The sequence below is a fragment of the Capra hircus genome, chromosome 12 (genome assembly GCF_001704415.2).
Source record: "Capra hircus breed San Clemente chromosome 12, ASM170441v1, whole genome shotgun sequence".
NCBI lineage: Eukaryota > Metazoa > Chordata > Mammalia > Artiodactyla > Bovidae > Capra > Capra hircus.
Genome location: NC_030819.1, coordinates 68,406,343 through 68,420,975, shown reverse-complemented (window position 1 = coordinate 68,420,975; position 14,633 = coordinate 68,406,343). Strand labels below are relative to the sequence as shown.

The following is a 14,633-nucleotide window of genomic DNA, read 5'->3' as shown; positions in this document are numbered from 1 at the left end:
AAGCAACAGTGAGAACTGGACGTGGAACAACAGACTGGTTCCAAATTGGGAAAGGAGTACGTCAAGGCTGTATATTGTCACCCTGCTTATTTAACTTACATGCAGAGTACATCATGAGAAACACTGGGCTGGATGAAGCACAAACTGGAATCAAGATTGCTGGGAGAAATGTCAATAACCTCAGATATGCAGATGACACCACCCCTATGGCAGAAAGCGAAGAAGAGCTAAAGAGCCTCTTGATGAAAGTGAAAGAGGAGAGTGAAAAAGTTGGCTTAAAGCTGAACATTCAGAAAACGAAGATCATGGCATCCTGTCCCATCACTTCATGGGAAATAGATGGGGAAACAGTGGAAATAGTAGCAGACTTTATTTTGGGGGGCTCTAAAATCACTGCACATGGTGACTGCAGCCATGAAATTAAAAGAAGCTTACTCCTTTGAAGGAAAGTTATGACCAACCTAGACAGCATATTCAAAAGCAGAGACATTACTTTGCCAACAAAGGTCCATCTAGTCAAGGCCCTGGTTTTTCCAGTGGTCGTGTATGGGTGTGAGAGTTGGACTGTAATGAAAGCTGAGCACCGGAGAATTGATGCTTTTGACGTGTGGTTTTGGAGAAGACTCTTGAGAGTCCCTTGGAATGCAAGGAGATCCAACCAGTCCATCCTAAAGGAGATCCATCCTGGGTGTTCATTGGAAGGACTGATGTTGAAGCTGAAACTCCAGTACTTTGGCCATCTGATGTGAAGAGCTGACTCATTTGAAAAGACCCTGATGCTGGGAGAGATTGAAGGCGAGAGCAGAAAGGGATGACAGAGGATGAGATGATTGGGTGGCATCACCGACTCAATGGACATGAATTTGTGTAAACTCCATGAGTTGGTGATGGACAGGGAGGCCTGGCATGCTGCAGTCCATGGGGTCACGAAGAGTCGGACACAACTGAGCAACTGAATTGAACTGAACTGAGTGGTGACCTTACTGCCAAGTTATGACTTGTATATTAATGGTGGTTTAGAGGAAGTAGTTTTTTTGGTGGAATATCCTTTAAGAAACTTTAGGCTATCAGCTGTTTTAGCACATATAAATTAAGAAACTACACAGGCATTAATGAAATGACTATTGGTAACCGCTATGTGTTAGATGCTCGTAATATGAAATCATATGATAACTGTGATCATCAAGAAGTTTACAGTAAATAAGTAAATTATATATTTTAATAAAATTACATGCAGTAATTGTTTGATGTCCTATTGTAGAGGGTTGTTTGTAAGAAGCAGAAATTATGTAGTGGGTAACAATACTGTGTATTTTTAAGGTAATAACAAGAATTATGGGGTTGAAAAACTGTAGAAGAAGGCAGTGTCTGAGTAGAGTTAAAGGATAATTAGAAACTCACCAAGCAAAATATGTGGAGACTGGGACTGAGCATCCTAGGCAGAGTGATCAGCATGTGTACAAAGCCAAAGCAGTACCATAAAGTACTTTGGATATCGCTAATGGCTAAAAGGTAGGAGGGGATGAGATTGATAGTGAGCTTGAACTTTGCCCAGAAGGCGATGGAGTCATTGATTTTAAGCCGGCAAGTGACAGAGTCTGATTTGGTCTGTAAAAGATCACTCAGGCCTTTGTTAAAGGGATTTGGAATTTTTATTGACTAGTTTATGAGATAATTTAATGTTTATTCGTCTTGAAGTGAATCAGGATTTTTTTTTCCCCTATCTTATGTGTACCTTCTTCTGAAGAACTGTTGGGAAAATTAGCTGTGATACCAAAAGTGAAAGTCACTCAGTTGTGTCTGACTCATGGACACATGGAGAAATAAACAGGCCTGCCAAAGCCTGTTTATTTCTGGGTTCACTATATGTATGTATATGGCAGTGTGCTGTAGTGATTAGGATAAGTTTTAAAAAGCTAAACAGATCTAGATATGCATATTAATTTTATCATTTACTGACTTTATAAGCTAGAGAAAGATACTTAACATCTTTAAACCTCAATTTCAATCTGTAAGATAGAGCTAATAATGCTCTCCTTGCAGAGTAATTGTAACAATTAAGTAAGACAGTATTACTCATTACTTCACCTCCTAGCACATACTAAATGCTTAATAAACAGTAGCTTTTAAAGCTATTACTAACTATATTAGTGCTGTTACATAGAAATGTAAAAATGCAAGCCGTATATTTTAAATAGTAGCTGCATGACAAGTATAAACAAGTGAAATTAATTTTCGTGTTTTATTTAACTCATATATCCCAAAACATCAAATTTTGACATGCATCATCCATCCATAACTGTGTATAGGTGTTTATGGCTGTGTTATTTGTATTAGCCGAAAAGTGGAAACACCCCAAATATCCATCAGCTGACAAAAGGGTAAACAAAATGTGAACTATCCGTACGGTTAGAGGGCTTTCCTGGCGGCTCAGATGGTAAAGAATCTGCCTGCAACATAGGAGACCTGGGTTCGATCCTTGGGCTGGGAAGATCTCCTGGAGAAGGAAATGGCAATTCACTCCAGTACTCTTGCCTGGAGGAGCCTTGTAGGCTACAGTCCTTGGCATTGCAAAGAGTCAGACACAACTGAGCAACTGACACACACATCCATATGGTAGAATACTCTTCAGCCATAAAAGGGAATAAAGTACTGATATGTACTACAGTGTGGATGAACCTTGAAAACATTAAGCTAAGTGAAAGATACCAGATACAAAAGGCCACATACTTTTATTATATGATATGTCCAGGACAGGCATATCTATGACATGGAAGGCACTATTTCAGTGAAGTCTTCTCTCCCAGTATGTTACCTCTGATTTGCTCCTCAGTGTAGCCTTGGACAGGTGCACAGTCACTGAGCTGACAGCGGTTTTTTTCTCTTTAACCATCTTTCCCCCTGTTGTTAAGCTAACTGCCCCTGTTAATATTACACTTAATTGTTACCTCTCATTTATTGCTGATTACTTTCTTGTTTTTGACAACGCTCTGAGTCACAAAGTGCTTCACAGTTTAATCCAATTAAATTTGGCTCCCTTTGCAGGAGTAGTCTTTGATGTCAGGAGAGTTATTCCTAGCTGTTTCTTTCCCTGGTTCTCCTCTTAGTGATCTAGGATTTAGCTTTTTGCTCTCATAAGATCTGTTGGTTTTATCTTTTATCGGCTGTTACCAAAATCTGCATTGCCTTCAACCGTGCTGTTATTCTTGAACACCCCCACACCATTCTGGGTGAAGTTAATTCCCCTAGGGAGAGCTCAGGGCTCTGTGTTCTTGAGACCTGCTTCTCCCCAGACTGCCACTTCTGTGCCGCTGGTTGGGAGAACAAGCTGACAGTGGTCTCATCTCTTGCAGCGACACCTCTGCTTTAAGAGCAGGGCACTGAGGAGAGACAGTAGCCCTAGTCTTCCCAGGTCACCTCTCTTGGCTGGAACCTCTGTCCTGTGAGCCAGCCGAGATACGACAAATCAGTATTTTGATGTGTTGTGTGCCTGGCATAAAACTTTACCCAGGAGTGGGTGTGAAGTGAAGGACAGGAGCCCCGTGCTGCTCAGCTCCTCTTGCCTGGGCTAGACCTTCTGCAACATAGACCTGTGGGAGATGAGAAGCACTGATAGCCTGCTCTCCCCAGAGAGAGCTCCAGGTTGAGAGCTGGAGAGAGAGGAGCCCTGTGTCTTGGTTTCACCTGTCAGGCATAGAGCTTCCTTATGCTGAACTGGAGAGGAGGAAGAAAGGAGTTTTGCATTGAATTCCTCAGACTCATTGTTCTCATCAAGATTTGTTAGATTTTCTTGAAGATACGTTCCCTTTTTTGTTGTATGCCCTTAGAAAAATTTCCAGAGACTTTAAATGGTTTTTCAGAAATAGTTTTTTACCAATTATAGTTATTATTTTAGGGAACAGGTCTATAAAGATCCTTACTCTACCCACCATTCCCGGAAGTCACTGCCCTAAATAAGTAGGTTTCCATTAAGTAGTACTTTTCAGTTGTGTTATTTCAGCAAGACTTTATTAAATAAGCTTTTATGAGCTGGTGTGAGATTGTAACCAGATCAAGATTCAGTTAGAGAATGTATTCCAAGTTACAGATGCACACATGGAGTCGAGTTGTTTTGTAACTAGATATTATAGGGATGTATGGATTGTCATAAATTGGAAACATCTACTTTAATTTTGTTTTGTAATGCTGTACTTAAAACACGTATCCTTCTTAAAATAGGATGAATAAAGCATTATAAAATTGACTTCTAAATTATGAAAAAATGTTAAAAGTAACTTTTAAAAAAGCCATGATGTTAACATAATTATTTCTTCCTTTCAGGACATGTGAGCTTATATATTTGACACAACCCAGCAGTTCGTAAGTACCTCAGAGCATGTTATTTTTCACTTTTGGGGTTTTTTAATATATGAAACAATCCCAAACACATTGATAATTTTAGGGTTGATTTGATTGCTTATTTCACACTACTTCATAAATTAAGGTCATAGATTTAAGCCCTGTGCAGATTATGTATCTTTTCACAAAGAAAGTGGTATGAGATACTTGCCTTTTACTGTAAGGGAGGACTAGTTGGAAACTAAAGGGAGAAGTTGATTCAGAGCAGTTTTTTTTACCAACTCTGAGAAAAATGCTAATTCATTGACAGAATCTTTATTGAGGGTGTATTACAGACATTTTATTAACTAAGACTTAAAGCATAATTTTTGTGTAAGAATAAACATGAATGTCTATATTTAAATTTCCAAATAGTCTTTTTAAATATATGATACATATTCCAGCAGTATACCATTGTAAGAGCTCTACAGTTTGTTTGTTTGTTTGTTTTTTCAGAAAAAACTGAAAAAAACATAATGAGTAATACATGAGATTTTCTGCCCCACAGAAATGATGATACTGAAGACAATTGATACAAAGAGAAATTGTATATTTGTTAATTAACTCTATTACTCTAATTCCACTTGTTAACTCCAACAAGTGAACGATTTAAAGTTTATGAGGAAAGAAAGAAATTGAAGTCGCTCAGTCGTGTCTGACTCTTTGCGACCCCACGGACTATAGCCTGCCAGGCTCCTCTGTCCATGGGATTTTCCAGGCAAGAGTACTGGAGTGGATTGCCATTTCCTTCTCCAGGGGATCTTCCCGACCCAGTGATTGAACCTGGGTCTCCCACATTGTAGACAGACACTTAACCGTCTGAGCCACCAGGGAAGTCCTAAAGTTTATGAGGGCATGGTGTTAAACTGGTAAACTAGAGTCACCCAAACCTGTGTATTTTCTGCTCACATAAAATTGATTTTAATTAGAAAACAGCAGAAAAGAATTAATTGGAAACCAAGTATGTCATGTTATTACCACTTCCTGGGCGTATTTTTAGATTGCAATGGAAGGTATTCAGTATTTTCTTTAGAAAAGATATACTACTCCGTGGGAAAATATAAATAACTTGGAAAAAACACAAACTAAATTGAGACAAAACTGAATTCATGTGTAAATTGTGCATTTAAAATGGACTGTATTCTGTTATGCCGTCAACTGTAGTCTGTAATTGTAAAACATGGGGAAAAAGGTATATTTGGAAAACTAATTTTTTTTTTTCTGTTTACTAGGATATCCACTGAAATAAATTCCATGTTGGTGCTAAAAGTTTCTTGGATCACATTTTTATTAGCTAAAGGTAAAGTCATTGTTACATGCTAATGTTTCAAATGTAATAATTGATCCTTCTTTTGAGTAAGCTCAAAATTTTAATTCAGTTCAGTGTTGCTCCTCCTTACCTCCAGTTCTTGTCATTTTTTAACTGTTAGCAAATTCATAATTCTGGTACTGGAAGCAACCTTGAAAATGTCTCATTTCGCTTCTTTTTCTAATATTTTTTCATTCTTTCCTACTTTTCTATTTTTAAGAGTAATGTTACTGTTTTTATAAAAATGATGTGTACTCGTGATAAAGAATTCAATAATACAGTGAAATGCAAAGAAAAATTACCCAGAACCACCTAAAATAATAATCAAAATTATGTGTATGCGCAAAATTCATCTGAAATGACATGCTGATTAAAATAGATGGGTGGATGAGTGCATTCACAAGGAGATATAATTTTCTAAAAATAAGATCATAGTATTGTGCTATTTAAAATGTAAAAATTAATTGTACTCAAATTTTATAGAAGAAAATGAACAGAAAAGGAAGGAATTGCTTAAATTTATCTGAATGTCTTATCACTTAAGCAATATTTTCTAAAATATTTCTCAAGCATTATGAAAACATTTAAGAGGTTGGAATCTCTTTTATATAACTTTGTGTTATAAGTTAAAGCGATATATATTAGTCTGCTCTGAAGAAAAAGAATCCTCTCCATGTCACCTTCCTGTTTCCTCCTTTCTGCTTTGCTTATTTTTTATCATCATTGCATTATCCAAGGTTATATTCTGTTCTGTAATTATAGTTATCATATTAATTTTATCTCATTTATGTGTTTAAATGAATTATTAGCTTTTTGTCACTCCTATATCATAGCTTCTCCATTTCTGAGTTCTTTATTTTGATCTATCCTTAGCTGTCTAGATTTTACCATTTTTGAGTTTTTCAAAAAAGCTTTTTGGTGCCCTGTTTTCTATGTTTGGCCTGTTTATGAATCATGTCCTGAAGATTCTGCTCTTCATGTCAGAGAAATCTTAGCATGCTACATCTTAAGATATTATTCTGTTAAATTTTGAGAACACCCACTGTCTTACCTTAGATTGGTTTTGTCCTCCCTATTTATTGTCTTCTGTAATGTTATTTTAACCTTTGGTCTTTTTCTTATGTACTAACTGTTTTCATTTCAAACTTTACTTGTATGTTTGTAATTGTTGCTTGGTCTTGAGTTTTTCCTTACCTCATCTAGCTCCTTGTTTTATGTAATTTGTGTTCTTTTGAGTTCTCAGTGCAAGGACTCAGGACATTTTCTTCTTTCTTTCTATCTTCAAGATGGGGTTCTCTACCCAGTTTTCCCCCTTCTTATATCGTGATTCTATTTTTTAATTTTCTTTTTTCTTTTCTCTAATATGTTTGCATAACTACTGTGCTTCCCACTCTCTTTCCATCCACCTTGTTGCTAGGACTTTATTTGGGCCTCTCTGACCTGATGTTCTGTTGTCTTTGATATAGTGTGAATGCATTTCCCTTCACTCACTTTGCACTTTAGCTTTGACTTGTTGTGTTCTCCAAAGAGCTATTGTATGAAAGCAGTCTTTTTTAAAAAAATTATACTTACTTTTAAAGGATGAGGGAGAAAGTCAGGACCTCATCTGGAATGATATGAGTCATTGTTCTGAGGTTTTTGTTAGAATGACCTGTAAAACAGGCACTTGTCCTGTTTGCATAAAAGGAGTGTGTTAGGATTCAGATTGTCCCCCTAATTCAGCATATTACACTGGAGTCTTTGTGTTTGTCAGAGTTGGTGTAGCTATTTACTTCCTCCATTTTCCCCTCTCTCATCAGTGATACCTATTCCCTCTAAGTAAAAAGAGGGGAAAGATAAGGATGCTCTGAGTATTGTTATTGGAACTTAACCAGTACCTATTTTTCTTTTCATTTTGTTAGGTATTGGAAGAGAGATTTTTTTGATCTGACCTCACTCTACTATTTTTAACTAGAGGTTCTTGATATTCTTTACCTCTATGGCATTTCTTAACAACTTCTAAGTGTATTATAAACAAATTTTTGCACCATACCTAGGGATATACAAAATGATTTTTAACATGCTCCTAGTGATTGTTGAATCATGAGTATATGGATACACCCATGTCCACAATTTTTCCTGACTTAATATCTCAATCTCTACCTTAAAATGTGGACCATTTTTGTTTTCAGGACAAGTATTACAAATGGAAGATGATCTGGTGATCTCATTTCAATTAATGCTGTGTGTCCTTGACTATTTTATCAAACTCTCACCTCCTGCATTGCTCAAAGAACCATATAGTGAGTATTTTAATTTATACCCCTCCTATTTCATCATTCAAAGTTGTTTATTGACTTCTCCTAGATCCAAAACATAGTTCTAGAGCCAAAGGAATAATAAAAAAGAAGTCAGACATAGCCTCTCCTCTTAAGTAGCATAAGATATGGAAGAAGAGATCAGACAAGTAAGCAAGTTTTTAGAGTATATGGTTGAAAGTGGTCTGGGCCAAAATACAGCAAATACTATGGGAGTTTAGGAGATGAGAGAGTCTTCCCAGCTGAGAAAGACCAAGGAAGGCCATTGGAAGTGGTAGCATTTGAGTTGAATGTTGAAGTGGTAGTTGGGGTTTGAGGGTTGTGGTAAGTTCGGGGAGGGCATGCCCAGTAAAGAGAAAATCAATAGGCAAGGAACAGATATGAACTAAACTGTATAGGAAAGGGTGGCCCATCCTACAGGAACAAATTAACTACATATTTTTATTGGATGCCATAATGATTATGTGACTGATTTTTGTTTTCTGGCATGTGAACTGTAATTGATCCACTTCAGAGGGTAATGAGATGGAAAGTGTAGTTAAATAATAACTATTACTGAAATAATTAGATAGCATTAAGCAAAGATAAGTATACTCCTCTTAGAATGAAATTGCTTCTTTTGGTGGCATATAGAGTAGGATTTAAAAAAACACTTGTTATACTACAGAAAAATGTGAACTTAAAGCTTAACTGAGTCCTTGCTCCTAAAATGATAAAATATTAATAATACTAAAAATAATAGAGGACAGATCAAAACATGTAAGTCTCAAAGTATTGTCGAAGTGATTGAAAAGCTGAAGCCCAATTAATCTACATGAGCGATAACTTCATAGAAAAATGAAGTCTGGAGCAGAATTTTGAAAATGTGTTGAACATGATTTGACAGAAAAGGCAGGTCATTTAGCAGAAACCACTTGCAAAATGAAAAAAATACAAAACAATATATTCAAAAACTTCCCAAATCTTTAAAAATTTCCTTTATATGCCTTTTCCTCACTTTTAAAATATGTTATAACTGTAATAAGTTGATGAAGAATGTAATTTTAGGTTGACAGCTTTTGTGCTTTTGGATAATTTGGATATTCAGTTAATTCTCCAAGTGCCATGTTAAAGGAGAAACCAGGATAAGGTATCAAACTGACGTCTATGGTAAACTTTTAATTAGCTTTTTATTAAGAAGAATTTCTGTGAACATAATTAAATCATATAATAAGCCCCCCTGTGATTATCACCTGCCCTCAGTGTATAACTTTTGATCAACTCATAGTCCTATCTACTGCCTAGTTCTACCGGCAATATTATTTTGAAGCACATTTTTGCATACCATTTCATCCTTATAAATTTCAATATATATCCCTGAAAGATAAAGTCTTTTTGAAAAGTATAATGACAATACCATTCTCATACCTAAAAACCAGTTAATATAGTGATTCCTTAATTCCACCAAATATCTAGTAGGTGCCCATGTTTTCAATTGTTTTATAAAAGTAATTTAAAATGTTTATAGGTTGACTAAATCAGAATCTAAATAACATCTATACTTTGTGATTGATTGATACGACTTTAAGACTTAAAATATTCCTCCTCCATCTATCTTTCTCTTTTTTTTCTTGTAATTTATTTATTAAATAATCAGGTGGCCTTTTCTGTTGACTTGTCCATGGTTTAATTTTTACTGATTGCATCCTATGGTATAGTCTAACATGTTCCTCTGTCCTCTCAGTTTCTTTTTGGGCCTAGAGGCAGTTAATATTTTTTATACTTAGTCATCTATAATCTCTTTAATAGCTCAGTCCACATTCAATTTGAATGGAAAATGCTCAAATTAATCCAGGGGATTTTTTTTCTAAAATCACAATTTAGTGTCACATTATTATATTTGTATGCTTATGTTTTTTAATCATCATAATTTATATGGCATTTGCTAAAATTTTTAAAACTTATTTTTATACTTTACCTTGAAAGTGAATCCATAAATAATGGTTAACATTCTTAAGATTCTTTTAAGATAGGAAACATTTTTCCCCCCTTACCAACTGAGTAGAATACACTTAAAATTAGTTTATAAGTTGGCTATTTCCCTTGCCTTTTTCATATTTGTCTATGGAGTTTTAGGTTTCTTTTTGGACCAGCTGGGGGCAGAAGAGAGTAGGGATGGCAAAAACTATTACCAGTATATAATTTATAATAAGATATTCAGTAAATAGATGAAGCTGTTAGCTTTTTCATGAAGCCTAATAAGTAAAAGTAGCAGAATGTTACCAAGATTATTTCCAACCTTCCAAGTTATAATTAGAATACTTCATTATTTTATACAGTGGAATGTGCAATTGTTCTTATCTAATTTACCATTTTTACAGAAACAGCTGTAATACCTATTAATGGTTCACCTCGAACACCAAGGCGAGGTCAGAACAGGAGTGCACGGATAGCAAAACAACTAGAAAATGATACAAGAATTATTGAAGTTCTCTGTAAAGAACATGAATGTAATATAGATGAGGTAATTTAACTTCATGATTTCTTTAAAATAGTTACAGTAGATTTAGATGTAAGTTCTTCCTAACAATATATGATTCTTTCATGATGAGCTTGCTTTTTTGTAATTAGTGCCAACTCTTTTGCAGTAGCAAAATATTTAGAAAAAGTTTAATTTTCATATTCAGTTACTTTGATTTTAAAGAGAATAGCTCCCTTATTCTGGAATCACTGAAATGTACATGATTTAGGCAGTAGTTTTCAAATATATTTGTTCTTTCATTCTTCTGTGGTTATTGATACTCCTAATGTTTTAGAGTAAGCTAATAAGAAAACCCTATTGTTTTGATTTTAGTGATAAGTGATACCAAGATTAAATTTCTGTTTGTTGTTAAGTCGCTAAGTTGTATCCAACTCTTTGCAGCCCTGTGGACTGTAGCCCACTAGGCTCCTCTGTCCGTGGGATTCTCCAGGCAAGAATACTGGAGTGGGTTGCCGTGCCCTTCTCCAGGGGTCTTCCCAACTTAGGGAGCAAACCTGCGTCTCCTGCACTGGCAGGCAGGTTCTTTATTGCTCGCCGCCAGGGAAGCCCAAATTCTGTTCAGTCTTGATTAATTACTCTGTTTCTAAGTATCACACCAGATGTTAATGACTGGTAGAGGATACATTGAACACCCAGGAATTGCTTATCTTGTTAATAAAGTCTGGAATGTTAGAACTGGAAGGAATCTTGGAATTAATGTACTTGGCCTCCTTTTACTAACGAGCAGACAAGCTTCTAGAGACTGATAGCTGATTACTAACAAAGTGTGTGCTGCGGAACATCTGCCACCAGTGCTGCTTTCACTGTGCCACGCTCTTTCTCTCATAGATTGTTATATTGTCCACAGTTCACTGTATGAAATGTCACATCTTTGAAATTTCTCTGTCAACTCTGGGAAAGAATGGGGGTATGATATCAAAATCTAGTTTAATAAGTGTTGGAGTGATTTATCAAGTCTGAATTTTGGCACTATGAGTTTTGTTAATTTCATCAAATATATAGATACAGACATGTAGACATATCAACTTTACACATAATAATATACTCTTTTACTTTTCTAGAATAACATATTATCTTCACTAATAAGGTGACAAATGTAGTTGAAATTTTTTTTCTTTTTAACTCCAGTCTGCTGCTTAGTCCTTCAAGATAAAGAATATAAATAAAGGCAGCTTTCTAATTCCTGGTGGTTAAACCTCTGGATTTCAGAACTCCTTATATAATTGCTTGCCAAAAATCAGGAATAAATCATGTTTTCCTTTTAAGTAATTCTTTCATAATTTATGATGTAACAGTGACTTATGAAGTATAGGTGATCAATAGCTTTGGTAATTTATATCAATTAATTTGATACTTTATATATTAAAATATGTAATATTATTTTGTATAGCATTTATGATTATATAACTGTTGGTTAGTTATATTTATGGTCATATCATTATTGGTCAGTCATACTAATTGGTTAAATAGAACTACCCATATTATAATTATTCCAGTTAAGTGGGAATTAATTGGAAAACAATACTAAGTATTATAGAAGCTTAATTCTTATAGCTTATTTGTGAAGTAGAAAATAGGAACTGATTAATAGGCATGTATTAAATTATTTCTGCCTTAACAAATGCAGACTCCAAAGTTGGTAAAGGAAGTTATATGAAGAAAAGTAAGTTGCTTACAATTCTATGACAGTTTGTCAGTATAGAATAGTCAGAGATATAATTCCAGGTTTTCCAAATATGGTCTTTATTATCCAGTTAAATGTAGGGGGGGAGGTTTGTATGAAACTGTGTAAGTCCCAAACAAAGCATTTTCATTCAGTTTTGAAGAGAATTGTTAGGTATGCTGCTACTGCTAAGTCGCTTCAGTCGTGTCCGACTCTGTGCGACGCCATAGATGGCAGCCCACCAGGCTCCCCCGTCCCTGGGATTCTCCAGGCAAGAACACTGGAGTGGGTTGCCATTTCCTTCTCCAATTCGTGAAAGTGAAGAGTGAAAGGGAAGTCGCTCAGTCGTGGCCGACTCTTAGCGACCCCATGGACTGCAGCCTACCAGGCTCCTCCATCCATGGGATTTTCTAGGCAAGAGTTACTGGAGTGGGGTGCCATTGCCTTCTCCAATATTTACTTAGCACACTGTAATTTAAAATGTAGAGAAATGCAATGTTTTGTTTCTTTGTGAGAAACTTCTTTAGAGAAGTGTAGACAGTGACTGCTTTCTTCCCATGGCATAGCTGACAACAGGGTCTGAGCATCTCTTTTATGCTTTGTAAATTGTCATCCTAAGTTTGGATCAGGTATATGTATGTGAAATTATTTTCTTATAAAAGCAGGTCCTTTTCCTAAATTTGTGCTAAAATAATTGACTCAGTATACATTAAGCTTTATGATATGTGTATGAAATGGCCCAAAAATACTCTCTGGGGAGAAATCAGAGGCAGTGTAGCGAAGTTAAAGAGCCTTGGCTTTGATGCTAGGCAGATTGGGTTTCAATTCCGGCTCTGTCGCTTCCTAGCTATGTAACTTTGCTCAGGTTGCTTAATTTTTTTGAGCCTCTGATCTTTTCACCACTTGTTAAATATGGGATTTTGAAGTTGGTTTCAATGGATTTTCTTCTTATAAATCTCATTTCATTAACAACTGGCCCCTGCACCTCCATTTTAGGACCTGAAATCTGCCTCACATAAATTAAAAGTGAATAATTGTATTAATCATAAATAAACATCACACTGAGTTGAATGTAACTTATTGATCAAAATGTCAGTTCACTCATTCTAGTATTAATAGCGACAGTCAAAAAACCAGTCAAAAGCAGTTAAAAAAATCAGTTTTTTAAAATTTCAATGGTCATGTTGTAACTTTATCTTTTTCAGGTGAAAAATGTTTATTTCAAAAATTTTATACCTTTTATGAATTCTCTTGGAATTGTAGCTTCTAATGGACTTCCAGAGGTAATCTGAACGAAAATGTAATAAAAAGTTAATATGTTTCGGGATTTTGGGGAGGGAAGAAGAGATGTCTAAATTTCATATTACTTTACTATATATTAAATATTTTTCACTCAAGGAAAGAATCTAAGTAGAATTGTGGTGAATCAGTTTTACATAGTAACAGAAAAACCCTTTGTGATATATGCTTAAATGTATATGTAAATAACATTTTAACATTTGCACTAGACATTGATTTGTACTGAAATTTTTCAAAAATCAAAATGTAGGCTTTTGAACTTCTAAATGCCTTAAATATTTAAATTTCTGCAATCTAATTTATTCTGATTTTCTTTATTATGCTTCTTTAAGCATAGAAGCCTTGATTAATGCCATCAACATTATTGGCATTACTGAATTTTGGAACATCCTTTTGAGTTTTTTTTTTTTTCTTGGCTGTACCATGCGGCTTGCGGGATCTTAGTTCCCCAGCTAGGGGTCAGATCTGGGCCCCAGTGGTGAAAGTACCAAGTCTTAACTACTGGACTGCCAGGGAATTTCCTCTTTTGGCTACTTAATTGGAAATAGCTTTGGTTGAAATGACTGTGATTATATTGTAGACATGTTTTAACATAGTGATATGCCATCCATCTATTTCTTTTCACATTTTGCCTCAAATGTCTTGCTCTTCAGTGAGAACAGAACAGCTGAGAACTTTATGTGGTAACTTGTGGGGAAAAGGATGCCTAAATGATGAAGAGCAAGTTCTCAATGGTGAAGCAGTGTTTTAGACACACCTAGCATCAGTCACCTGCAGATAGGTTTCTCAAGAGGCAGGTCAGGTGGTCTGGTATTCCCATCTCTTTCAGAATTTTCCACAGTTGATTGTGATCCACACAGTCAAAGGCTTTGGAATAGTCAATAAAGCAGAAATAGATGTTTTTCTGGAACTCTCTTGGTTTTTCCATGATCCAGCGGATGTTGGCAATTTGATCTCTGGTTCCTCTGCCTTTTCGAAAACCAGCTTGAACATGAGGATGTTCACGGTTCACGTATTGCTGAAGCCTGGCTTGGAGAATTTTGAGCATTACTTTACTAGCATGTGAGATGAGTGCAATTGTGTGGTAGTTTGAGCCTTCTTTGGCATTGCCTTTCTTTGGGATTGGAATGAAAACTGACCTTTTCCAGTCCTGTGACCACTGCTGAG

General features: G+C 35.6%; 1 protein-coding gene across 1 annotated transcript in view; it reads left to right on the top strand.

The window, feature by feature from the left end:
• RB1 (RB transcriptional corepressor 1) overlaps positions 1-14,633 on the top strand; it is a 117,656-nt gene that overhangs the window by 30,192 nt on the left and 72,831 nt on the right. The window contains exons 5-9 of the mRNA XM_018056748.1: positions 4,321-4,359; positions 5,610-5,677; positions 7,858-7,968; positions 10,344-10,486; positions 13,373-13,450. Coding sequence (XP_017912237.1) covers positions 4,321-4,359; positions 5,610-5,677; positions 7,858-7,968; positions 10,344-10,486; positions 13,373-13,450 — 439 coding nt within the window. The remainder of the gene's footprint in view (positions 1-4,320; positions 4,360-5,609; positions 5,678-7,857; positions 7,969-10,343; positions 10,487-13,372; positions 13,451-14,633) is intronic.